The following is a 27,995-nucleotide window of genomic DNA, read 5'->3' on the forward strand; positions in this document are numbered from 1 at the left end:
GTTTCGCGGACCTTAATTTAGGGACCCCCGGTTGGGAACCAGTGGAGCTCAACCAAGAACTGTCGCTCTTTTTAACCTCCTCCTCGTGGTCTTCCTCGGGCTCTATGAGCCGACCAGGGCCCTTCGGAAGCCGTTCAGCCAGCAGCTCCCGCCGACGCCCGGCTCCCTGCCGGTTACCTGAGCTGGGGAGCCAACCCACGTGAGCGCCACATCATCTGGGCTCGGGAGCTGGCAAGTCGGAGGCAGGAGGAAGGGACGGCGCCCCAGCGGCGGGCCAGGGCCGGCTGCGATCCGCCGCAAAGGCTGGCGGGGGCGAGGGGCCTTCTCGGGAGGAGGGTCCCCGACGCCGCCTGGCCCCGGCCTTCCCGCCTCCCGCGCGCGCCCCCCGCCCCAGCCCCCCGGCCGCGCCGTCCGGGGACGATGCTGCCGTCGTGCGCGCGGCTGGTGGCGCGGCACGGCCCCGCCTGGCGCTTCGGCCTGCTGGTGCTGGGCTACCTGCTCTACCTGCTCTTCGGCGCCGTGGTCTTCTCGTCGGTGGAGCTGCCCGCCGAGGACCTGCTGCGCCGGGAGCTGCGCGAGCTGAAGCGGCGCTTCGTGGCGGAGCACGCGTGCCTGTCGGAGGCGCAGCTGGAGGGCTTCCTGGCGCGCGTCCTGCGGGCCAGCGACGCCGGCGTGTCGGCCCTGAGCAACGCCTCCGACACCTGGAACTGGGACTTCGCCTCGGCCCTCTTCTTCGCCAGCACCGTGCTCTCCACCACGGGTAAGCAGCCGCGCGCCCGCCCGCGCGCCCCTGCCCGCGCGCCCCTGCCCGGGGACCCTGCCCGGGGACCCGGCTCGTGCCAGGCGCGCGATGCTCCGCGCGCGCCTCGCGGCCCCCGGGGCAGCGCTGGGGGAGAAGAGCTCTGCTGGGACGGGGGCTGGCTGCCGCTGGGGTTCAGCCTCGCCGCCGTTCGGTCTAGAGCAGTGTGACAGCAGGTAGACTTCCCCTGACTATGGAAGATCCACTGACTTAGCAATTTGTAATCATCTCTTTTCCTTTCTGTACAATGTATTAGGGCAGCCAGGGAAGAGCTTGTTGCTGGGCAGAATAGCCCTGTATGTCTGTGTGCTAAGGGAGTGGGTTAAGAGTCATGGAGAGTCAGAGTGAACTATAAACATTGGTAGGAGAAACTGGATAGAACCGAACTGTACTGCGCCGCCTCTATGTCTGGAGTGCTGTCAGCCTACCCTGAATGTTGATGGGTTGTCCTATTTTGAATTTGGATAAATATCCCTTCCTCAGTATGATCGGGGCTCAGAGATTTCTGCCCATTAGGGCCTCTGGGTCAGCAGCTGCAAGTAAACTGTTTTCTTGAAATATTGATCTCAGGTCTCTCTCTCCCCCCACGAACCCTTGTTTGCCATATCAGCAGTGACTCCTAACCGGGGGAGGGGGCACACGCCCCACAGGGGGGCAGTTTGATTTTTAAAGGGGGGGGCGATTCGAGACTGGCCCTGACCTAGGCGTTGATAAATCAGATGGATAATGTACAATTTTTTTTGGGGGGGGGGAATGGGAGGCGTGGAGACTCTACTGTGAGAAGCAATTTTTAACGGGGCCGTTTAAAGGATATTCTTTGATTTAATCCCTTTGACAACTTTGAATTATGATTTTTAAAAAATTATTAAAAAAAGAGAGAGAGAGAGAGACTGGCCCTGACCTGGATGGCCCAGGCTAGCCTGATCTCATCAGAACTCCCCGCCCCACTCGCCTGCTCCTTTGTTCCTGTTTGCATCGCTGTTACCATGTGCATCGCTACCGCGCCTCTGTTGTTTTGCATTGTTCCTTGAGCAGGATTCTTCGGGGCAAACACCAAAGGTCGCGTTAAATGGGCTCTTTTAATGGGCTCGTGGATGCCATGTTCTTTGGAAGCTTGTTTGGACCAGGTTAATGGCCTTTTAGAATTGCTCCACGTGAATAGGAGTTCACTTTTTGAATAATAAGAATTATGTGTCACGGGGGGGGGGCATCAGGACTTTAGAGATGCTTAGGTGGGACATGGCCAAAAAAAGGTTGGGAACCACTGGAAAGTATTCTCCTTTTCTGTCAGCAACATGCCCCTCTCCCTCCCCATCCATTTTTGCATGGTCAATTTTGATGCTTGCTCAAAGCTCTTTTTTAAAAATGTGGCTTTAAAAATGCCCTTTCACGGTCCCGACACAAAAGGAGAAGTTCCACTCCCCCCCCCACTTGCCTGCTCCTTTGTTCCTGTTTGCATCGCCATTAGCATGTGCATAGCTAACGCACCTCTGTTGTTTTGCATTGTTCCTTGAGCAGGATTCTTCGGGGCAAACACCAAAGGTCGCGTTAAATGGGCTCTTTTCCAATGCGAAGCAGGTATACGCCGGCTTCGCAGTCACTTCTGGAATGATGGTTCAGCGTGCAAAATTAAAAAAAAATATGTGGGGCAATTCAGCCTGGAACACGCTTCTAATTACCATGCAAAAAATCCCCCATGTAATTCCTGTTCCTTCTGTCCAAGTGCTTGCCCTTCTCTTTCTGTATACAGGACTCTACTTCTGCCAGCCTGGCGCAGGAATTTCTAGAGCAGGGGTGTCCAGTCTTTTGGCTTCCCAGGGCCACAGTGGGAGAAGAAGAATGGTCTTGGGCCGCACATAAAATACACAAACACTAACGATAGCTGATTCATAATGTTTTAAGTATGCTTACGATTTTGTGTTGGTCTGCATTCATAGCTGTGTTGGGCCGCATGCGGCCCGGGGGCCGCAGTTTGGACAAGCCTGTTCTAGAGCAAGGCCTAGTATGCGCCAAGGTTCAGCCAAACCTGTTTTCAGTACTTGGAATAAGTTCTTGAATGTATGAAGATTTGATAAAGAAGATGCCTCTGAGCATATGCAAAATGTCTTGCCCTCCCTACTAAGTAGCTACAGTCACTTTATTGTAAACAGCAAAAAAAAAAAAAAAAGAAGGGGGGGGGGCATTTTCTATGGCTTCCAAAAAAGGCATTTTTTATGGCTTCCAAACATGGCTGAGCCCCAGTACCTCTTTGTTTAGAAATGTAAACAGTGGAACTAGTTCAGGTCTTTTAAACATATATATAGTTTCCATTCTGGACAAAATTTCAGTTGGCCTTCCTCCCTGCCAAAACCACATTAGCAAAATTTGAAATAAATGTTACTGTTAAAATTGATTCATGTTTTTGCTTCAGTTGCGAAAAAAACAGCATATAACGTTAATATGATGTAAGAGTAACATAGAAAGAACAAATGAAAAACATTTGCCAAAGAAAAGAGATGGGATGAAAATGGCCTTCATATACATGTACAAAAGTTAAAAGACTCAACAAAACCCCATAGCCATACATTGCTAATGGAAACAGATTTTCCAAAAGAGTAGAAGATAACAAAGGGCAGGGATGTAGGGCATAACTATACATTACGTTTAAAATGGAATTTGACCTATTTTGGTCCATAAAGCAAGTGTAAAGCTTTCCCTGGCTGTATTAAGTAAAGGTAAAGGTCCCCTGTGCAAGCACCGGGTCATTCCTGACCCATGGGGCGACGTCACATCCCGACGTTTTCTAGGCAGACTTTGTTTTGCGGGGTGGTTTGCCAGTGCCTTCCCCAGTCATCTTCCCTTTACCCCCAGCGAGCTGGGTACTCATTTTACCGACCTCGGAAGGATGGAAGGCTGAGTCCACCTTGAGCCGGCTACCTGAAACCAACTTCCGCTGGGATCGAACTCAGGTCGTGAGCAGAGCTTCGACTGCAGTACTGCAGCTTTACCACTCTGCGCCACGGGGCTCCTACTGGCTGTATTACACATATCATTTTTAAACTGTTCTCACCCACGTTTTATCCCACACATGTAGAGATAGCATAAAGCAGTGGTTCTCAATCTGGAGGTCGGGACCCCCAAGGGGGTCACGAAGTGTTTTCTGGGGGGTCGCCGCCACTGTCCTGGGACAGCCCCCATCCCGGGCTGTCCAGGACTAACCCAGACGCCCTGTAACCCTGATCCGTCCGTGAGGGCAGGGAAGACCCCAAGCAGAGAGGTGAGGAACTGGCCGACCGACAGCCAGAAGGAGCCGGGCTGCAGAGACGCGGCGGCGTGCCGCCACACACCAGCTGTAGCCCCGCTGCCCAGCTGAGAGGCGGGCTGGCCAGTCCTGGGCGCGGTCGCACCTGTGCTGGGCAGATGATGCGGCAGGATGTGTGGGAGGCCGAGGAAGCTCCCCTGGCTCGTCCAGTTCAGGTCTCGGAGGAGAAGAGGGCGGTCCCCCTTGAGGCCGCTACAGCCACGTTGTTTTTACTTTTAGCTGCGCTCGGGTGGGGCGGGAGCTTCAGCCTGGAATCCAAGTGCGCATGTCTGTAGTGTGGCTTCACTTTTCTGCCCTGAGTCATCAGTTCCGCTCTGCCCTGAGTCATCAGTTCCATTCTGGCAAGGCCAAGGGGGAGAGAGTCGAGGTGCATGCACAGTTCGGGATTTCCCCCTCGAGCGCGCAGGTTTGGTGAGGCGCAGAAGGAGCAGTGACTGGCAGAGGGGAGAAAAAGGCACGAAAAGTCCGAGCGGGATAAGCGGCCCTCGGCTCTTTCCTGGCCCTTCGCTCTCGTGAGGTGGTTAAACAGAGCTCCGCTTTGAGGGATAACTGCAGTTCTGTGCACAAGCAGTGTCCCAGTCACAAGAGAGGGGGTTTCCTCGCAAGAGCCCCGGCCTGCTTGGAAGAGTTTTTGGGGAGAGAGGGGAGGACAAGGAACGCAGTGCATGCTCAGAGGCACTCTTTCCTCCGTGCCAGGAAAGGTTGCCGCGCCACACCGTCACAGCCGTTTCACAACAGGTGGTAGTACCGTTTGCTTGTTTGTTTTAAACTTAAAAATTTAAAGTAATTATATATATTGATACCCTGGACTGCCCAAAAAACAAATGTGTTTTCTTTATCCTATTGAAAATGTCATTTATGCAAATTTATGCAAATGTGACGAGGGTCGCAGGTTACTTGGCAATTGTAAAAGGGGGTCACGACTCAAAAAAGGTTGAGAACCACTGGCATAAAGGGAGAGGCAGGCCTTGATAATTCCACTGTGGCTCAGTGGTAGAGCATCTGCTTGGCATGAAGAAGGTCCCAGGTTCAATCCCCGGCATCTCCAGTTAAAGGGACTAGGCAGGTAGGTGATGTGAAAGACCTTAGCCTGAGACCCTGGGGAGTCGCTGCTGGTCTGAGTAGACAATACTGACTTTGATGGACCAAGGGTTTGATTCATGTGTTCAGAAAATTCAGCCTATAAAAGTCAAGACCAGCATTTTGAATTGGGCCCAGAAACTAGTCACAAGCCGATACACTTCTTTCGATACTGGAATCGGATGCTTCATGTAGACTGTACATGAGAGTGTTCTTCAGATTTAGATGTTCAGAGCCAGAAAAAAACAACGTCAATGCTGCATTGACAGGCCAGTGTTCACCCAACCATGCCTAGAGGAAGTAAGGTAATGCTTGTGTAATTGAGTTCATCAGAAAAAACACTTCCTGTGTTATGTTGAGAATCTGTGCAATATCTTACGGCAGCTGTGCATTCTTGCGAATAACGGCTTGAGGTTCAGTTCCTCAGTTAAAGAAAAAAAAGTTCTCTTCAGGGATCATCTTGTTGAAAAGTTTGGCAGCCAAAGAACAGCATCTCCCTTACCCATTTCTTGGATGTAATGTAAAGAGAGTGATTCCAAACTAGAAGCACAGTTTTAAATTTTGAGAATCTGACAAAAAGAGATATACACCCACTCCTGCGTGTAGTGACTCTTGTAAATCTCATTTATTTTAGGTGAATTTATTCCTGTCAGGATCACTAGATTCCTAGATTGCATAAGCATTACTGCATTGAAATAGCGGCTCTGCACTTTGGACATGCTCTCTCGCCCCCTGATCATGGGGCTGAAAAAGTTTAAAAGTGTTGTCAGGAAGGTCAGTTTGTGAGTGTGCTTGCTTGCTTTCCTTAAGTTCTGCAGAGAGGAGACTGTAAAAGAATAGTGACAAAAAGAGCATAAACTTTTGTCTCATTTCTTTGGTTTCTCTGATTTCCAGTTAAGTAGTGAAAACACTTTGCATTTAAAGCTAAAATCCACTTGAAATAAGATTTCAGTCATGTGATTTTCCTTATGTGAAACATCCAAAGTAAAGTTTTTTTGCAAGAACTGAGAATCTAATCTAGATTCCACTAGGTTTAGAAAAAATGTTTTCCAGTTGTTATTGATAGAACTAGAAAATTCAGAAGCCTCATCTCATTATCATGAGAATACAAGTTCTGCAAATCTTCTCAAAAGCATAAAGTACATCACAGTGCTGATATGATGGCTGAAAGAAGGAAAGTTACCTTCTGTGCTTCTCTCGCTTTCTGAATAACATCACCTGGTAAGGACAAGCAAGTATTACATTTCCTGTTGCAGTGGAAAAACTGATTGTTCATCAAGTATAGCTGAAGGGGAAATGCACACCCATAACTAATTTATCACATGTTCGCGATCTGGATAGCTGACTTGTGCCTTGGCAGCTGTTTTGTTGTGTGCTGTGGCTTTCAGTGTTCTAGGTGTATGTTCTGAATCCTAAACAGGCCAGTTCAGTTTGGAGTCCTTCATCCTAAATCAGCTTTCCCTTCATTCAGAATACTTGCTTCCCCCACCCCAGTCAGGCTATGCTTCTCCAGCCATTTGGCAGTCCTGTAGAAGCCCTGAGGCTGCAACTGGTTATAGCAGTGACGCTTGTGGTGACAAATCTTGAATGATATGAGTAAGGCTGAAAGATCAGGGCCAGAGTACTGGATGAGATGGAGGAAGTGATCCACGTGATCCCACACACACACACACACACACACACACACATTTAAAGCTAGGTGTGTAGTTATGCTTGTGAGGGAAACGAAACCTTGCCATTTCCCTGGGCTTAACTCTCTGAACTTGGTTGCATTCAACACCTTCTTCCAACCCATCCCACTTCTGGTATTGGAGCAAGGGAGGAATGAAAGCACTAAAAGAAACCAAGCATAGCAGACAAGGTGGGGGAGAAGACAGGGTTTATCTTCGCCTTTATTCTCATTTTTTGTTATATAAAGTAGACCTCTCAATTAGACATGAATGGGTAAAAATGTGTATAGAAATATGTAGATCTTCATTCTGTCACACCTAGTTTGATTCTGACCTGCAGATATTGTACTGTAAGCTTCAGTTAATTGTAGGTTAGACTGCAGGGGTTTTTCTCTCTCTCTAGGATAATTCATGGTTATTGGAGCTTTACAAAATATAATGTTCCCCCTCGCCTGAAGATGACTTACAGGTTGCCCAGAACTGCTGATCTTCTTCAACAATATTCACTGCTTGTCACTTTGGGAGGGGGTGTTATTTTTACCCCTTTGGATATTGAAGGCTTGTTGATTCCTTACAATTTTGGCTACATAATTATCTTAGTTAAGGATAAGTTTTTTTTATAAAGCACGCAGTATTTAATGAGAACCAGTGGTAATTTTCTGCGCATGAAAGGCACTTGTATCAGAGAACACAACTTTGATGTCTTCTCCTCTCCAGCCCTCTGACCTCTCTAAAATGTTGTTTCTGGGAACAAAGGGACCCCACAAGCACCATGACTGGTGAGCTTGGGGGTCTGCTGTGGGAAACGGAATCAGCAAAACCCACCCCCTTCCAGTTGTGGAAGGTTCCTGCTGGATCCAACCCATTGTAATGTGAGATAGGGATGGATCTAAAACAAATTACACCCCAATCAAGGAATTTCTTTGATGCCTTCTCTATTTCTTCTGGATATTTAGTTGCTTTTTAGGTCATTTTGCAACTTTGATGCATGATTGTATAAAATGCTACAATCTATAAATCTATGTTGATTCGTGCCATATATGAGCAAATAAAAATAAATTTGTTCTTCATTAGACATTAGTTCATAGAAACTTTTTAATTTTAAGAATAACTGTGCTAATATCAAGAAATTGATCTGTGTACCAGCACTGCCATCTTTATGTATGTGTGTGTAAAGTGCCATCACATCACAGTTGACTTATGGCAACCCCAGCAAAGGGCTTTCAAAGCAAGTAAGAAGCAGAGGTGGTTTTCCATTGCCTTCCTCTGCAGAGTCTTCCTTGGAGGTCTCCCTTCCAGGTACCAATCCTGCTTAGCTTCTGAGATCTGACAAGATCGAGCTATATCATGTAGCCTTCCCTTCCTGCCATTTTTATAGTGATGATGAAATGTTTGTGCTGTTGTGTTTCCGCTGCTTACTAGATGGTTGAGAAGACAGCCCTTAACAGGTACATCTCAAGTCTAGCATCCCAGTTATTGACTTACCCCCTAGATTTACCGGGATGTGTGAGAGAATGCTGTTAAGGGGTAAGAATAGCATAGTTGTATATGTTGATTATCTCAATTTGCCACTAGTTTTCACAATGTGTTATGTTGACAGTTACATGGGATAGAACACTATGGTCTCCAAACCAGCCAAGTCTAAATTAGGCATGTCGTTTACTGGTCATCTAGTTCCTCAGTGGGCACCCTCTCTGGGTTGGCAGAGGTGCTCTTGCATGCAGTTCTGGGAACTCCTTAGAGTGATTATTCTGGGGGGACTTCAACTTTCATGCTGAGTGCTCCTTACCAGGGTGAGCCCATGATTTTATAGTGTTTTTGGCAACCAGGGTCTCTCTCAAATTGTTACAGGTCCAACACTTTAAAAATGTTACACCTTAAACTTAATCTTCTGCATTGAGCCCTTGAGCCAAGGTCTTGTTTCAGGACTGGAGATTTGGCCTGAATCATGATCTGACCACTGCCTGCCTAAAGCAATGGTGAACATGGCTCCAACCCCCCCACAAAAGCCCCCTCCCCAGTTAAAAAGGTCCACTCACACAGGCTCATGGATCCTTCTGGATTCCAGATTTTTCTGGAGGATTTTAGAATTCTAAACACTTATACTGTTGAGGCTGCAGTGGCAGCTTGCAATGTGAAGCTCCTTGAAGCTACTGGCAAGATTGTTCCTTGTCAGCCTCTCCTGCACATGGGGCAAAAGCCTGCCCTGTGATTTACTGTGGAGCAGGGTGACCTAAAGAGATATCGAGAAAGATGCTGGCAGAAAACCTGTACTGAATCTTAACAGAACCATCCATAGAGCCCATTGGAGGACTTACGAGGCAGCAGTGGTAGTGGCAAAGAAATGTTACTTCTCTGCAACCATTGCATCTGCTAGTTCTTGTCCATCTCAACTGCTCAAGGTATTCCTGACATCTGCTGCCTCCTAAATTAGAGCTTTTATTGTGTCAGGAACAGACAATTAGCTGGGATACCTTTAGAAAGTTTTTTTTTGCTGATGAAACAACATGAATATACTCTGATCTGGATGCTGGTTGTAATATATGCCAAACAGAAGAATTGCCTAACACTTCATCTGGTCTGCTTATGGACCAGTTTGGCCCAGATACTGTGCTGCATGTTGACAGCATCCTGGGATTTGTGAAGGCCACAACTTGTGCACCGGATCCATTACCTTTCTGGCTGTTAAAACCATATAAGGACCACATAAATGAGCCTTTGATGTACATTATAAATCAGTCATTAATACATGGCACCTTTCATTTATCACTCAAAGGGGCCGTTATCTATCTACTACTTTAAAAACCTTTCTGACAGAAAAATGATGCTCACTGAATTATTTTAATTTATCAATTATCACCCAGTCTCTAATCTACCTTTCCTGGGAAAAGTGATCGAGAGAGCAGTAGCGGACCAGCTCCAGGTCTTCTTGAATAATTCTTGTGCTCTGGATACTTTTCAGTTTGGTTTCAAGCTGGGCTATGGGACAGAGACAATCCTGGTGGCCTTTGTTGATGACCTCTGTCTATATGGAGACAAAGGATGTGCTTCTTTGTTGCTCCTAAGGGATGTATCTGCAGCCTTCGATATAGTAGATCATGCTATCCCATTAATGGCTTGGAGGCAGAAGCAGGTGTCAGAGGATGTGCCTTGGGTTGGTTTAAATCATTCCTCGTGGTTCAGACTCAAAGGAATAATTCTTTGCTTTGGAACTTGGTGTCATCAATATGCGGATGTCTGGGGATGGAAGAGCCCCTGCACTTGCCTCCTTCTGAGAAGCCCAATGTCCCCGCCACTGAATCACCAGGAGGCATCATGTGGCCTCCACTGTCAGATGGATCCACCTGGGCAGCAGGGGCCTCAGCTGCCAATCCCTGGCCACCATCAGATGAGGGAGGAGGGAAGGTGAGGCAACACCTGCAGCGGGAGGTTGGCCAGTGGTGGGAGGCCAGGAAAAGGAAGGGTGACCTCTGGGGACTCCTTGGGGAAGGTGGGAGGCCGGGCAGGCAAAAAAAAAAAAAAAGCCTTGGGAAATATGGGATGGGCCTTAGCCCAGGTAGAAGGGGCTGGGAGAGGCTTTTAAAGACTTGGAGGGAAATGACAACTGGACAGAGCAGAGGGACACCAGCCCATTGGCTGGTAGGCCAGTCACTGAAGGGGCCTGGGATGCATTGGTGGGAGCATGGGGAAGCCCTGCCCCAGTTACTCCATTAATAAGGCCTGCCTGGAGGACCGCCAAGGAGGGAGGAGGCCCGGTCTTGGCCCAAAGCCCAGAGGGCAGGCAGAGGCCAAGGAGAGAGGGAACCAGTGAACAAATTGAAGCTGAGCCCAGACAAGGTGCAAGTGATGCTAGTTGGGAAGGACACTGGGTCTTGAAGGGCATCCTTCATGGCCTGAGTCCATCATATTCCGCAGGACTGCCCCTCCCCCTACTCTCATACCATAACAGCTTCACTCATCTGAGCCGGTGCCACCATGGAAATGGGCGAAATCAACAACTGCCTACCTTTGTGCAGTCTCTGTTGTGGCCCCACCTTGTGGGACTGGCCTGCCTGATGAGGTCTGGAAAGCGTCCTCCCTCCTGGCTTTCCATAAACTATGGAAAACTGAAGTATTCATGAGGGTTTTTTATACAGATAACAGGACTATACTGTAATGAAGTATTTTCAGAAAAATGCTTTTGGAAAGACTGTGGTATGTACTGCTGTGTCTAGTATGTTTAAAATGAATTTAAAAGAAGAGAAATAAAAAGGCAAGAGAGAAGACAACATTTATTTTGAGGACTCTCATACTTACTTTGAGGACTTTCATACTTTTCAACTGAGGAAATTTATTTTGAAACAGGGCATATACCGGAATCCTGTCGTGTTGATAATTATCCTCTTTTTGTAAGCATAATTACATGTTTACGTGCTCTTTGAATTTACATAAGCCTATATACAGGCTGGTTTTGGCTTAGAAATTTTGTATAGGCTGTTTTTGGTTTGACTTTTGTATAGAATGTCTTTGGTTTTTGTGGGGATAACAAAAACATAAATAAGATCTTTTAAAATTACTGGTTTATATTATAATCATTAGCCATAGTGGCTGCATTTGTTTGATTATTGCAGTCCAAGTTTTGCAACTACTTGGAGGTTTCAACCTTACCAAGGGTGTTTGGTTAATGGTGTGGAAAGCAATGTGGGATCACTTCCTGACAATTATGGGAGTCAAACTATCCCTCTAAGTACCAGGGCAAACTTGCGTCGGCAAGGGAATACAGGAAGATGAATTCAGAGTTTTCTAAATGGTTAGAATTTGGTAGCTTTGCCCCGTTTACATTACATGCCGCTTCAGCTGCAGCAGTTGGGCTATTGTGGGTTGATGGTTTTAAAGCTTTTTAAAAATCAGTTTCAGTCTGACTAGCATGCTACCAAGGTTTTAAATAGTAGAGGGGGAGGGGGAATTGAAATGAAGAAAATAACCATCACAAAATAGTATGTGGAATAATTCCTTTCCCCAGATTTAAAAAATCTCATTTGTAAAGAACAGGGATGCTGTCAATATTGCTTTAAAGGAAAGAAAAACCAGCTATACTTGGGTAGACACAGAGTACTCACGGAACATGTAGAAAATGAGTCACTGAAAATTTTCAACAAGGCTTTTTATGAGTATGAGATGCTTTTAAAGTCTGATTCACTGATCCAAAGTGCGGATTTGACTTTCAAGTGATACTTGGCAGGGCTTTGTGGTCTTTAGGAGGAGAAATCACTTATTTCCAAACTAGTGCGAGAGAGTCATTTTAAAAACATGAGTTATAATCCAAATGCATTTAAATCAGCATTTTCTGCTTTTGATTGGCTTCAGAGGGAAGAACTCAGACTGGCTGCTTGTTTGGTTGAGTCCTTATTGGAATGGATACTGGATTTTAATGATTTGTTTGATTAAATGTTATGAATTCTTTGTTGTAATCTGCCTTGGGTCCATATTGGTTGAAAAACAATATTGCATATATTAAAATCAAGTAAACTATGACTGCAGTCCTGTGTAACCATAATGATTGCTAGGAAAATGATAGTGCAGATGCTTTTTAAGTCATAATGCTGTATTTCTGTCACAAAGTCAGTCTGTACAAAACAGAACACTTGTGGCACCCAATCACTTTTGCATTAGTTATTTCATGTTTACAGCAGAGTAACATACTGCCAGATGTAACTTACTACCTATTCCTTCTTTTCAGTCAGAAGGTTAAGGATTCTTTATGGTGATAGTGGTTAAAGTGCCAACCTAGGACATGGATTCGAATCCCCAGACTGCCATAGAAACGTGCTGGGTCTTCATCCTACTGCTTTGCATGCGTAGAAATCAAGGATGCCATGCTTTCTGCCTCTGTATGCATGCATGGTGAGAGGATAAATCACTGAAAGGTTTCACAGAAATAAACTTCCTTCATACTATCATGTGTACAGTCATTAGTGTTAATTAATGAAGCTCTGTATTTTTGAGGGGGCACTTTATCATCAGTCCCTTTCTGTTTCTCCTTTCCGGCTATTAAACACACATGCAGACATGCAAAACACACTGCCTGCATTAATGTGTCTTTGATGCCATTTGGGTCAGAAGCTATCTTTCTGTCCTGTATTTTTAGAGCCCCCTTTCATGAGGGATATGGCTGCCAAAATAAACAGCAATTCTGTATACGATTTCAAACACACAAAAAGTCAGTCTTTTAAACCTTCTGCAATATTTCCTTCTTTGTTTGCCACTGATGGCAATCTTTAGAGATTTATGCAACCCAGTCTAATGTGTTTACTCAGAATGGGAGTGTTAACTGATTTTTTTTTTAAATAAGGAACATACTGTGAGACTGTAAGAAGGTGACATGCACCATAACTGCAAAGAACACATTCCCAGGGTGGCATCTCCTCTTTTCCACAAGTGTTTCTGATTATATAAATAATATACAGGTACTTATAAAATCAAGCCTGAACTGACCCTAGAAGCTAAAATGACTAAACTGAGGCTATCGTATTTTGGTCACATTATGAGAAGGCAAGAGTCACTGGAAAAGACAGTCACGTTAGGAAAAGTTGAGGGCAGCAGGAAAAGAGGAAGACCCAACAAGAGATGGATAGACTCAATAAAGGAAGCCACAGCCCTCAATTTGCAAGACCTGAGCAAGGCTGTCAAAGATAGGACATTTTGGAGGACATTGATTCGTAGGGTCGCCATGAGTCGGAAGCGACTTGACAGCACTTAACACACACACTTAGCCTAACTCAGAAGTAAATCCTGTTTTGCTCAATGAGGCTTACTTCCAAGTGTGCATAGGATTGCAATCCATTCAGATGGGTAACAAACGTTACTGCATGCTATTTGCCCATGATCAAGTGTTTGTACGGCAACATCACTACTTGTAAAACTAGGTCTTTTCAGAAGATCTAAGAACAAGCATTGTGACTATGAGATTTTGGTTGCTAGGTAATAAAAAACAAAAGGGGAAGTTATTAATCTGTTTATCAAAACTTTGGGTCAGATCCATGACCTTCAGAGGTAAGTTTGTGCTGGAAAAAGATGTGACATGAGAGAGTCATGATCACCTGACATTCCTCCCTTTAAATCTGTCACAGGGCTTTGATTTTGATTGGAGCAGAGTTCAGAGGAGAGCGTGTTTTAAACCTTGCCCCAAACCATTTTCCCCAATCTAAATTGCATACTTACACATACACAAAGCTGCTCTTAGCACAACATCAAAAAGAATGGTGTTTGTTGCTTTCTGCTGTGGAGATAGTAGCAACTTTATGGGTGAATTAGATGAGGAAAACAGCAGGGCGAAAAGGTTAAATACACCCTTCTGTTAGTGATTTTGTTCCAACTAAATTTGGAGACCTCCCCCACAAGAGTTATTCAAAAGTCATAGATCTGATCTGACCATGGATACCCAGTATCATGTCTGTTTCAGTTCTTAGTGTCTTCAAGAGATAGAACATTGTCTTCAAGAGATAGAACTGACAGTCTTTCAAGACTGAGGATTTATAGTTGGAAAAATATTTCAATTGCATGGATTATTGTTTTAATTATTTTTTTAAAAATCAGGATAGCAGTTAATTTTTAGCAAGGAAGGTCCATCTATTGAATTCTGCAAGGGCTGAAAAGCTAGCAGTTTTGACTCCAGCAATTGACTCATTCCCACAGAAGTCAATATGCATTCACAGGACACATAGAATAGCCAAAACATCGGCAGTACCCAGTGTCTTCCTGTTTGCTTGTGTTTTGACTCACTGTGTGCAGAGTGGGCAAGTGACAGGACCTCTGTTTATAGTCTAACAGGAATGTATATGACTATAAAAAAAATAAAAATGGCAGTAGAAAGGGTGATGAGAACCTTGGAGTCAGGGGACTATGCTTGGGACTAGATAGGACACTCTAGGTGGTCGGGTTTATTTACTTCATTTATAACCCACGTTTTCCCCCAATGGCAACCCAAAGCTGCTTACATCATTCTCCTCTCCTGTATTTTATCCTCACGACAACCCTGTGAGGTAGGTTAGGCTGAGGGAATGTGACTGGACCAAGATCACCCAGCAAGCTTCCATGGCATGAGTGTGGATTTGAACTTGGCCTTCCCAGATACTAGTCCCACACTTAATTACCACACCACACTGGAGCCTGTGGCCTATCCTTGTCCTAAAAAAAAGCAACTAATGAACAAATACAGAATAAACCAATGTCAGTGGAATATTATATTATGTTCTTGCTCCAGAATTACATCTAATATAAATTTATCCCTAGAAATCCTGTTTTATTATGTTCTGTAGGTTGCCTGAAAGTAGTGGTTATAGAATCATTTGAAATGTAAAGACAGAATAATGTTAACCATAGAACAAAAGTTCCTGGGCATTTGACATTGGTAAATGTAACCTCCTATTAAGGCAGTTATGATGTGCTACAAATCTAGCTACATGTCAGCTGCCAGAAACTGTAGACATTACATACAGATTTCTGATTTGACTTTTGAAATGATGCAGTGTTTGTGAAAGGATTTGGGATTTTCAAAATGCTGTTTGCTATGAAGGCAGTTGGTTACAATCCAGAAAAGTGCTTGAGTGGGATCCCTTTTTAGAGCCAGCGTGGTTTAGTGGTTAAGAGCGGTGGTTTGAAGCGGTGGAATCTGATCTGGAGAGCCGGGTTTGATTCCCCACTCCTCCACATGAGCAGCGGAGGCTAATCTGGTGAACTGGATTTGTTTCCCCACTCCTACACACGAAGCCAGCTGGGTGGCCTTGGGCAAGTCACACTCTCTCAGCCCCACCTACCTCACAGGGTGTCTGTTGTTGGGAGGGGAAGGGAAGGTGATTGTAAGCCAGTTTGAGTCTCCCTTAAGTGGTAGAGAAAGTCGGCATATAAAAACCAACTCTTCTTCTTCTTCTTCTTCTTGATCCCTTTTTCCCCTTGCCTTTTCCATAATTCCAGTCCAAATTGAGGCCCTGTATGGATACTGTCCCCTTAAAAACTGGAAAGACCCAGTCATGGGTCTCTTACAGTGGAATCCTAAAAGGAATTACACCCATCTGAACCCGTTTAAGTCAATGGGCTTAGAAGGGTGTAATTGTTTAAGATTGCATCAATATATTTATTAAAATTAAAAACCAGCCATGGGCCCCTGATTTTAATCACAGCCATTGTGTGTGTGTGCGATTTGGGGGGGAATAACCCTGCTGTTTTTGCGGTAGACATTGGCTCCCTTGAGCAGCTGTTGTCCCATAAGGAGGTAAAAAGACAGCTTCAATTTATTTCCTTCTAATTCACTGAATGTCTATCTTCTGGACATGTACTTCTCTCCACAGGGCACGGAATGACTCTACCATATATTTGCAGCCTATATATGGTGAGGGGTGAGGATAGATTACTGGATGCCAAAGGAATAACAAATGTTCTCTGGTTGCTATATTGTCCTGATTCATTGTTGCATGGCTGGCGTCTGTACACAGCAGTCACTCAGTGAAACTGAGTTGTGATCTTTATTTTCTTGCACTTTCATTACTGGATTTTGTTTTTAGACGTTCCTTGTCATTGTTGGCCAGCAGCAGCTATTGGTTGAGTATAGTGCCATGAAGAGGAAATAACCACAATATTCCTGGCAGTTAGAGATGGAAGCTCACAGAAATGTTTGCATATCACTTCTACCCCTCCCCTATACAATTTATGCAGCTTATTTCATGCACGTTTTCGGCTGCTCATCTAACAAGAAGAAATACCAACTGTATAATGAGTTCCTAACCAGTTAAGTGCTTGATTTATTAAATGCAGCAGTACATGGCAATGTATGACTGTCAAGCGGTTGACCAAGTCATGCTGCTTGTGGGTTGGTGACAGATGCCATATACCAGGGTTGGGAGCCTGTTCTGGATTAATTGTACCTGCCATTTGTTCTTCTCAAGCTGAGTCACCATCCTGCACAGGTGCTTCACTCAGCAGTAGCAGCCTTCACAGCTGGCAATCTCCACAGTGAGCTAGGAATAAACAATATATTTCAAGTACTTGGATTAATTAGGATAAGCTTTAAAAAAGGGTTGCACTTTTGTAAATGATGCTAAAGAAGGTGGGGGGAAACCCATATTCCAGCTTCAAAGAAATACGCAGTTCCATATTTTGTGGGCAAATTAAACATTGCTAATTAACAGCTTCATATTAGCATATCGAGCAGGCCCCTCTCGTTACACATGGTGAATCATTAGCATCTAGAACCATTTTATACTTTCCTGTTACAGCTAATTTTTAATTGGAGAAAAATAAGCAAATTAAATTATTTTTATGTACTTACTTTTAAATGTTACACACCTAAATCCTCAGGCCAGAGCAGACTCCAGGGTGAAGTAAACAGTTTGTCATGTAGTTTTAAAGATGTCAAGTGCTCATAGCAGGGATCTGCAACAAGGCTGTTTTAAAAAGAAAATGAAATCTTTAAGGTATGTTGGCAGGGTAGGTAGATGCTAGAATAGCCTGTATTTGAAGAGAGTGGCATGAAAAGATTTTTGTAGGACTAAAGGGCTTCCTAGTGAGCCCCGTGGTGCAGAGTGGTAAGCTGCAGTTCTGTTCATGACCTGAATTCGATCCCGACAGAAGTCGGTTTCAGGTAGCCGACTCAAGGTTGACTCAGCCTTCCATCCTTCCGAGGTCGGCAGAATGAGTACCCAGTTTGCTGGGGGTAAAGGGAAGATGACTGGGGAAGGCAATGGCAAACCACCCTGTAAACATAGTCTGCCTAGTAAACATTGGGATGTGACATCATCCCATGGGTCAGGAAAGACCCTGTGCTTGCACAGGGGACTACCTTTACCTTTAAAAGGTTTCCTAGAGATGATTTACAAAAAAGAAAATAAAAGGTGTGAGCTGTTGCAGTAATCCAAGTGCTGACTATGCACAGATTTATTCCAGTGCACAAGACAATCATCCAGGGAGCTCCTGTGTGTATTTATTACTTATTGTTGGATCCTGTGTGTGCCACTTCATAATTTATATGCTGCCATTCTCCCTAATATGGGAGACAAGTAACAACAAATAAAATGAAGAATACCCTGCACAAACTTTATGGCTTATTAATCAACACGCCTGTTATTAGTAATGTTAAATGGAATAGTTTTGGTTATGCAAGTAGACTTTCTTATGCTGGCTATTTGTTGAACCCTTTCTCTGAATTTTGACATCGTGTGGCTGTTCAGTTGTGAAAGGTTTTAGATCCTTGACTCAGAGCTTTTCACAGTTGTACCTGAAGGACTGCCTCTCTACATGAACCCATGTGACAACTTCATTTCTCAGGCCAGATCTTTTCCATCCCTTTGTGCAAACAACTGCACACTGGCTACAAACTCTGTGCAATCCTTTCTAGTGGTAGTGCCCATTCTGTGGAATAGTTTTCCCAAGAATGTCAGGAAGGCATCCTTGTTCCTTGTCTCTTATTAGCATTTCAAAGTTGTCCTCTCCAAAAGGATTTTGTAACTGTAGAATACTGGGTAACTGTGGAACATTGAGGATTTAAGGCAGTATTCTTCTTTATTTTATTTGTTGTTACTTGTCTCCCATATTAGGGAGAATGGCAGCATATACATTATTTTGATTATTATATAATAACATCTCCATGTTGCAAATTTGTGGGTGAGGCACAGTGAGAGAGGGGCTGGGCCCAGAGTATGGTCTGACGGCATGATGATACCATAAGCTTGCTGACGCTAAGCAGGTTTGCGCCTGGTCAGTGCCAGGATAAGAACATACCTGCATTGACTTCCAGGATGGGGAAAAGGTGGGATGTAAATAAATGAGCTTCCCGTCTCCCCTAGTAACAGGATTCTGGGGCACATTTCTGGCTGCCATGTGAGGGGGGAAGGCAGGAAAATTTCATTCTGTGGGCGCAAGAGCTTGCACATCCAGAAATGCTTGCGTGGATCCAAGCACATGGCTTCTAATTGGTTCACAGCAGAGGCAGCAGAGGCAAGAATCGAACCGGAGACTGCTGACTTTCCTCAGTCTCTGTGCTGCTCCAGCTCCACTTCTTTCCAAACCCACCCAAGAGCACTTTTGTATTTCTTGTAAAATGTGGCTGTAGTTAACTACTATTTATTGATTGAGCTGTGCCAGGTTGCTGCTGCCTACTTGTTAGTAGGAGCCTCACCCTGATTCAGTCCTTTTATTGCTTGTTGCCTAGCAAGCAGATAAATCAATAAATGAGTAAATTGGGAGTTTTCCTGCCTGAATCCTTCAAGGTTCTTCTCAAAGTCTTAACTTTGTTTTTGCCTTCCTGGCTGATTATTTTTTTATTGAGCCAAAATAATGTCCTTTGCCTCGATTTGATTTGTAATATGGCATAGTCGAGTTAAAAAATTACTGTGTATTGAAAGAGCCTGGATTAATAATTTATCTTGCAGTAATTTTGCTATTTGCAATTCTGATGTCCAGAAAGAACTTGAATAAAGGTTAATAGGTTTTCACTGTATATTTACATTCTTGAGTGTTCAGATATTCATGCTTTTAGGGAGTAAAGCAAAGGAATAATTTGATTTTCATTGTGGTAAATGTATTGAAGGAATTAGATCCAGTTTGTGAGTAAAGTGCTTCATACAGGGCTTGTTTTATTGTGTTTCTGGAGTCCAGGTTTGAGGAAAAACATGTACTGTTGAAGTTAGGGTTGCCAACCTCCAGGTAGTGGCTGGAAATCTCCTGCTATTACAACTGATCTCCAAGCGACAGAGATCAGTTCACCTGGAGAAAATGGCCACTTTGGCAATTGGACTCTATGGCATTGAAGTCCCTCCCCTCTCCAAAGCTCACCTTCCTCAGGCTCCACCCTCAAAGTTTCTAGGTGTTTCCCAATCCAGAGATGGCAACACTAGTTGTAGTCCCAGGAAAGTAGAAACCAAGCAAATAATGTTTCTCCTGGTCTAAAGATTAAGTAATGGAAAAATGTTTTGCTAAGTTTAATTTTTGCTTTTAAGTTAACCAAAGTATTGGGGATAGGGTTATATGACCAGCATGGTTAGTGGTTAAGAGCGGTGGTTTGGAGCGGTGGACTCTGATCTGGAGAACCGGGTTTGATTCCCAGCTCCTCCACATGAGTGGCGGAGGCTAATCTGGTGAACTGGATTTGTTTCTCCACTCCTACACACAAAGCCAGCTGGGTGACCTTGGGCAAGTTACAGCTCTGTTAGAGATCTCTCAGACCCACCTACCTCACAGGGGAGGGGAAGGTGATTGTAAGCCGGTTTGATTCTTCCTTAAGTGGTAGAGAAAGTCGGCAAATAAATACCAACTCTTCTTCTTCTTCTATATGGCATCATCAGAACAACACTCCAGAAGGACTGCGTGAACTCTGAAGTAGGCGTTTTACAGTTTCAGGCCTGCTATGTATAAGAACATTCTCACTATCATCCTAAGAAGTAATTATGGATGCAGGCGGTCTTTGCAGTGTATGTTGGGTCATAAATTATAATGAACAACAGTAAATGTGAACGGCAGGCGTCTTTCTTGCACACAGTGTAGAATAAAGGTTTTTCTGAGTAAGTGGAAAGCACAGAGCACAATTAGCTGATTTAGGATTCAGAGTCTGATCCTTTTTATCCAGCATGCTTAAGGGAATAGCTGAAGCCACAGTAACTCATAACCACCTTCTTCCCAGTTTCTTATCCACGAGTGGTGTGCATTTTTCCATACTGAGTTGCTAATTAGACTCCCTCATTGCAATGGTGTAATGGTTCATCCTGAGTTGACGCTGCATGCTGAGCTCATACATAATACAGGCTGAGTAGGAAAAGCAATAGCTAGTATCATTCTCTTCCCTTAGTCATTTCTGTTTTAGGCAAAAGAGAACATATGATACTGCAGCTGATATTACTTACACATGCATATAACAGAAGTATATTCAATACTGCATTTGTCAAGGTCATATTTTTTAAAGTGCATCATCATTTAGGCTTTTGCAACTATAGAATCTCCTACTGTACAGTATCTAAACTGAGGCATATGATAAACTCATAAACAATTTGGTCTTTGCCTATTGTCGCTCTTTGACCTTTCTTGCAAATGATAATGTCAAGAGTTTCGTTCATATAATCCATACTTAAAAGGCATCTAGGAAAATACTACAGAGTGCTCTGGATTGTTGTTGCAAAGTGACAGCATTTATTTTCCTAGAGATTCATCTAAGTCTGTTTGTGCATATTCAATAAGCATTCTAAAGTGTTTATATAGTTCAGTACCCAAATCTGGTGATAGCCCTTAATACTATCACTATCCTATTTCTGTTTTGTGGCCGCCAATACTGCAACTTGCCAAAGATTCGTTTGGCTTTATCCCAGCTATTGTGGAACTTAAACTAGAAACCCGTATTTCCCTAAACCATGCTTTTACCCACTAAGCTTTGGGGAACAGGGACGCCTTCTGTGAATTCTAGTGATTCTTCTCGTGTTGCTTGTCCTGGCGTCTGTTTTCCCTTTCTTTTCAAAGACTGGAGTTTCATCTCCTCCTAGGGCATCATTTTCTCAGTGGGACTAGAACCCTTGTTGGGGTGGGTTCATGGGTTTTCTCTGTTGGCTTCCTCTCTCAATCCCTAGAGGGGGTGAGATACTATGCTAGGACTGCCCAACCTTTCTTCCCTTCATGTTCACTTGTTTAAATGTTATGTATTTGAAGAAAGGGATTCAAACGTCTATCTTACTTGTGTAAGAAAGTCCCATGCTCCTATAAGAGTACGCCAAAACAGGTGTTCTGTAAACCCCTGAACAGCATTATATGAGGGGTGGGTGCCATTTCTTGATAGTTGATTTCACCCATGGAATACTCTCTCTGCTGGGATCCAGATCTGGAGCAGCTCCCAGAAACAATTCCAGGATTGCAGTTTCTGTCCAGTTTGCTTGTTTTACTATTTTTGCAAAAACAAACAAAAAAGAAAAAGAAACTGCTGTTATCTCTTACCAAAATTCAAGGAGGCTGGAAAGGAAATGTTTCAGCCCTGTAGGACAGAATAAAACTATGCTAAACTTTCAACACTCAAGAAGATATAGACAAATTAGTGTGCTTTATTTTGCCCCACAAGAAGCAGGACTGAACGGTCTTATTATGGGGTTCCCTAACTAGTCATGTCATAAAACAGTTGATACTTGGCTGACTGGCAAAGTAAGAAAAGTTTTTAAAAGTGCTGAAATTAGTCAGTGGTGGTATTAATTTTTATGGCTTTCCAGAGCAACCCAACAAAACAGAAAAACTACAGGTAAAAGCTTGGAAGAACTTGTGTGCAGCGCAGAGTTGGGTGGGATCAGAATTTTAAAACCCATATATAAAAATATAAATACCCTGTTGGGTCACACCAATGACTCATATAGTCCCAGCATCCTGCTTGTTCCAGGGGCCAATCAGATGCTTCTAGGAAGCTATAAGCAGGACTGTAGGCAGGACTCGCCTCCTGCTGTTTCCTGGCAGCACCTAGTCAGATGTGCACTCTATCTAAATAGGGATATTTCGTGTAGTTATTATAGCTGTTATACATTGTTAGACCTTTCCCCCGTGATAGTGTCTGTCCTGTCCTAAAGGTATCTAAACTAGCGATCATTATTACATCTTGAGGCAGCAAACTCCGTTAAGTTAATTATGCATTGCATGAAGAAGTATTTTCAAGCTACATTTCAGTTTCAAATGTGGCTTTCCTCTTTTCCAGTATGAGTGACTTCAAAGGAGTTCTGTGTGTGGTTCTTCCTAGTCTCTCCTAGCAAAATAAAAGGGTTTGAAGGAAATGTTGAAAAATATACCTTTGGATTTCAAGATTTATTCATGTTGTTATTTTTTTTAATTATTAATTTAGGAAATTTTATGGTACCTCTCTAGAGTCCTGCTCTTGAGTCCTGCTCAAGGTGGCTTACAAGTAAAAACACCATAAAACAAAAAATCATAAAACTAGCGAGGAATGTAAAAAACAGCATAAAGATACCTATAAAACATACCAGACCAGAGGCAGATCATAAACTGCCAAGTAGATAAAACTCCTCATTTAAAAGACTGGGTAAAAAGATATGTTTTTGCCTGGTGCCTATAAGATATTATAGTAAGCACCATGCAAGCCTCAAGAGGGAGGACATTCCAAAGGCAAGGTGCCAACACTAAAAATGCCTTGTCGGTAGCTGCCATTCACCTGGCCTCTGAAGGCAAGGGCACAGAGAACAGGGATTGTGAGGCAGATCTGAACTAGTTTTTATTCCACTAAACATATACATGATCTAAAAGGTAAAGGTCCCCTGTGCAAGCACCGGGTCATTCCTGACCCATGGGGTGACGTCACATCCCGACGTTTACTAGGCAGATTTTGTTTTATGGGGTGGTTTGCCAGTGCCTTCCCCAGTCATCTTCCTTTTACACCCTGCAAGCTGGGTACTCATTTTACTGACCTTGAAAGGATGGAAGGCTGAGTCAACCTTGAACCAGCTACCTGAAATCAACTTCCGTTCTAGATGTTGATAAACTGTGGGTGATATATGGTAAATCCAAACCTTAAATGTCATTAAATCTTTCTCTCTTTCTTTCTTGTCATCAAGTCACAACTTACCTGGCAGGGGAGACACCTTGATCACAATGTTGGGTTTTCAAGATGAGAGATGTTCAGAGGTTTGCCATTGCCCGCCTCTATGTAGTGACCCTGGACTTCCTTGTTGGTCTTCCATCCAAATACTAACCAGGGTCAACCCTGCTTGGCTTCCAAGATCTGATGAGATTGGGCTAACATGAGTTACCCTGGTTAGGGCATGAAATCATGTAATCAGTCATTATTGACTTAATTCTGCCCTATGGCAGAAGATAAAAACAGAAAGGCTGTTCTGTTGTAAAACAAAAAAAAGTCCGGTGGCATCTTAAAGACTTAACAACCTTTGTGAGTCAGAGCTGATGTGTCTATTTTTAATTTGACTTTCATTTCCCTGGTGTGCCTGTTTTTCTGAGTCCCTCGTCTTCTTTTTCTTGTTACAGGTTATGGCCACGCTGTGCCTTTGTCGGATGGAGGAAAGGCTTTCTGCATCATCTACTCTGTCATTGGAATCCCCTTTACGCTTCTGTTCCTGACAGCAGTGGTGCAGCGCATTATTGTGTACGTCACCCGGAGGCCTGTGCTATACTTCCACATTCGATGGGGTTTCTCAAAGCAGATCGTGGCCATCATCCATGCAGTGATTCTGGGCTTCGTTACTGTTTCGTGCTTTTTCTTTATCCCAGCAGCAGTATTTTCTGTACTTGAGGAAGACTGGAACTTCCTGGAATCTTTTTATTTTTGCTTCATTTCTCTGAGCACCATTGGCCTTGGTGACTATGTTCCAGGAGAAGGTTACAACCAGAAATTCAGAGAGCTGTACAAACTAGGAATAACATGTGAGTAAAATGCATCAATACAAATAACAGATACTGGCTGAGAGTTTGTCAGAGCTCTGTTGTATGTTCTTCTGTCTCTATAACATTTGGTTCATATAGCAACAAATCAAGAAACATCCAAAAGTAATTTTGTAACAGTTATCAAACTCCTTTTAAATTTGTATAAAATATGAAATTAATATATATTTTAATGTAATGCCTGGGATTCCATCATAAATTTCTGCTAACAGTAAGGATGGGGGAGGGGTATTTTTACCAATTCCTCCCTCCTGCTGCAGACCTCCAGTTAACTCCTCATGCTGTTCCAGAGGGTCCCTATTTCCCTGGAGCAGCATTTTAGGGGTCATTTTGAGATGCAGGAAGAAGTGGGAGGCAAGAATGTCCTGCCTTACTGATGGAAATGCCATCCATTAGCAGTGATTTACTACTTGAGATCCTCTCCAGTGTTCCAAAATCATAGTTGCTTTGGCAATCATGACTAAATGTAATAGATCTGAGTCCCAAGTAAAGACTACTGGAGTTAGTAATTTCTGGACCAGATCCTTGTAGACATTTCAAGGACCATGTGCTTTTCTGCCTAACTAATACAATCAATGTATAAATGAATCTATTATAGCATATCTGTGCAGTTTAGGATTAATAGTGGCAGCTACTAGCTTACTAGCATTTTAACAGGATCATAGGAATTATTGGAAAACAGATCGATCAACAGCTATAAGCCATGATAACTAGATATTCAATGCAGTGTGCCACTGAACACCTGATGCCAATGGACAACCATGGGAGTGTTCCAGTGGCATCAGATGGCCAATGTGAGAGAAGTAGGACACTGAACTAGATAGCTTTTCTTAAGGTGTAACCATTAGCCAGAGGTATCACATACATAGAATATTTCTTTTCTTGCACCCACGTCCAGGAGGTAGGTTGGCGTCCCCTAGAACACAAAAGAAACAGCCTTTTTTGGAGATTATTTATATCACTTTCTTAACGCCCTTGCTGTGCTCCGTGCTCATAGCTAATAAGTGCCTTCCATCTCCACCACCTCCAGCACACGCAGTTCTGGCATTTAGCAACTTTCAGTAGTAGAGACTCTAATCCCTCTCCCCCTTTTTTTGCAACAAAAATCCAGCTCCCTTTGCCAGCATCTGCCTTCTTCTAAAGGGCCAGACTATACATTACATGCAAATGTGTGTAACAAAGCTCCAACTGTTGGTTGTTGTTTTGCATTTTTTTAAAGAAACAGCATAGAGAGGGTTGAGCATGTCTTGTTCCTTCCTGGTGCTTTTTCATTCAAAATCCTAATATATGGCACATGATAAAGCATTCTTGCTGAAACTTTTTGGGAATCCTATGTAAACTGCCTTGACCTCAATGATGGAACAAAGGCAAAAGATTACTGCAATAATGTAAATTAACAACTTAGCCATCATTCTGGTGCTTCATAGCCTGCATTTGTGTGTACAGTGAGGCAGCCTGTTCAGGAAGCTTTTACATCATACAGTTCAGGAGATGCATCATGCCAGAAGTGTGCAGCATGCATGACAATCCTGAAGTACAGTAGACCCAGTGTAGTACTGTAATTAGAGACATCTTTTTTGGATGTGGGAAAACCCAAATTCAAATCTCTGGTCAGTTCACAAACACGTGGAGTGACTGGACATATCACAACCTCTGTCTCACCTCATAGTGGCTAAAACACCATTCTGACCTTTTTGGAAAAGGACAGGATGGAAATTATAGATAAACATGAATGAAATAGATGAGGGTCGCACATTAAGTGTAACAAAGCTCCAACTGTTGGTTGTTGTTTTGCATTTTTTTAAAGAAACAGCATAGAGAGGGTTGAGCATGTCTTGTTCCTTCCTGGTGCTTTTTCATTCAAAATCCTAATATATGGCACATGATAAAGCATTCTTGCTGAAACGTTTTGGGAATCCTATGTAAACTGCCTTGACCTCAATGATGGAACAAAGGCAAAAGATTACTGCAATAATGTAAATTAACAACTTAGCCATCATTCTGGTGCTTCATAGCCTGCATTTGTGTGTACAGTGAGGCAGCCTGTTCAGGAAGCTTTTACATCATACAGTTCAGGAGATGCATCATGCCAGAAGTGTGCAGCATGCATGACAATCCTGAAGTACAGTAGACCCAGTGTAGTACTGTAATTAGAGACATCTTTTTTGGATGTGGGAAAACCCAAATTCAAATCTCTGGTCAGTTCACAAACACGTGGAGTGACTGGACATATCACAACCTCTGTCTCACCTCATAGTGGCTAAAACACCATTCTGACCTTTTTGGAAAAGGACAGGATGGAAATTATAGATAAACATGAATGAAATAGATGAGGGTCGCACATTAAGTCCTTTATGGCTGAAAGTTAGCTACACAGTAGATCTGTAACTCACAGAGGTACATCTAAAACAAATTTGAAGGGGCATCTCTCCATGTCCACGAGTGAACTTACAAATAGCTTTCAGCCCAAACTGTTTAAGTAAAGGTAAGGTCCCCTGTGCAAGCACCGGGTAATTCCTGACCCATGGGGTGATGTCACATCCCGACGTTTACTAGGCAGACTTTGTTTTACAGGGTGGTTTGCCAGTGCCTTCCCCAGTCATCTTCCCTTTACCCCCAGCAAGCTGGGTACTCGTTTTACCGACCCCGGAGGGATGGAAGGCTGAGTCAACCTCGAGCCGGCTACCTGAAACCGACTTCCATTGGGATCGAACTCAGGTCGTGAGCAGAGTTTGGACTGCAGTACTGCAGCTTACCACTCTGTGCCACGGGGCTCTTTAGCATCTTGTATTTTGGTGTAAACTTAGAGTGTTGTTGTAGCTTACATTTTATCAACTAATGTTTCAAACACTATTGTCATTCTTTTTTAGGTTACCTTTTGCTGGGCCTCATTGCAATGCTGGTTGTTCTAGAGACATTCTGTGAACTTCACGAGCTCAAAAAATTTAGGAAAATGTTCTATGTGAAGAAGGACAAGGAAGAGGATCAAGTTCATATAGTAGAACATGACCAGTTATCTTTCTCTTCGATTTCAGACCAGGCAGCATCCATGAAGGACGATCAGAAAGTAAATGAACCTTTCGTCAGTCCTCAGCCTACACTTAACTGTGATGGCTCTATAAACAATTAACCAAGGGCTTCCATTCCAATATCAACAGTGCACTTACATTCTTGCAGTTAAAACTAGCACCGTTAGTGAAACTATAGAGGCAGGAAGGCTATGCTACATTATTAAGTATTCGTTGTTTGGAATAATTTAATAAGTATGGGCCAAATTAGGCTTTCTTTAGCTGGATCTACATTCTGGGGACATTGGTGGAACCATAGTGTGCAGCTGGGAACCCCTGAATTCATGGTGTATAAAGAAATAGAAATAAGTGAGGCTACGTTTGAAGAACAGTGCAGTTCTCACTTCCGCAGCCTGTTGAGATCCTCCTCCCCCCCCACAAAAAAACCGACCCCTTTGGCAAAGCAGAAGTATTTTGGCACAAAGTCCAGGCTCTGGTTTTGAATGGGAACTGATGAGATTGAAATAACTTGTCTGAAAAAGAAATCATCTTGCTTTCCCAGTAGTGCGAGTGGGAATGGCACGTAACACTGCCTGGAAAACAGGAATAGGCTTTGCAAGGTCACTGTCATTCCGTGACGTCCTTTAATGAGCAGTCAGGGCACAGCATGTCGTGCCTCTTCTTCCACCCCACGGAGTCCAAGGCTGCAGGCAAAGTGCACGGCAGCAGTTCTATGTAGCCTC

General features: G+C 43.7%; 1 protein-coding gene across 1 annotated transcript; it reads left to right on the top strand.

Annotated features, from left to right (window-relative positions):
• Positions 1–420: 420 nt before the first annotated feature.
• On the top strand, positions 421–27,609 carry KCNK1 (potassium two pore domain channel subfamily K member 1). The gene is made up of 3 exons (XM_056853329.1): positions 421–760; positions 23,831–24,226; positions 27,115–27,609. The coding sequence occupies exons 1-3, from the start codon at positions 421–423 to the stop codon at positions 27,372–27,374; spliced, it is 996 nt and encodes a 331-aa protein (XP_056709307.1). The 3' UTR covers positions 27,375–27,609.
• Positions 27,610–27,995: the final 386 nt, after the last annotated feature.

The sequence above is a fragment of the Euleptes europaea genome, chromosome 7, assembly GCF_029931775.1.
Source record: "Euleptes europaea isolate rEulEur1 chromosome 7, rEulEur1.hap1, whole genome shotgun sequence".
Classification (NCBI taxonomy): Eukaryota; Metazoa; Chordata; class Lepidosauria; order Squamata; family Sphaerodactylidae; genus Euleptes; species Euleptes europaea.

What these genes read in the sequence shown, in the direction of transcription:
- KCNK1 (XM_056853329.1), top strand. Translation starts at nt 421, where the DNA reads ATGCTGCCGTCGTGCGCGCGGCTGGTGGCGCGGCACGGCCCCGCCTGG. An exon ending in CACCGTGCTCTCCACCACGG is followed by an intron (nt 761 to 23,830) that starts GTAAGCAGCCGC and finishes TTCTTGTTACAG; the next exon opens with GTTATGGCCACGCTGTGCCT. An exon ending in GTACAAACTAGGAATAACAT is followed by an intron (nt 24,227 to 27,114) that starts GTGAGTAAAATG and finishes ATTCTTTTTTAG; the next exon opens with GTTACCTTTTGCTGGGCCTC.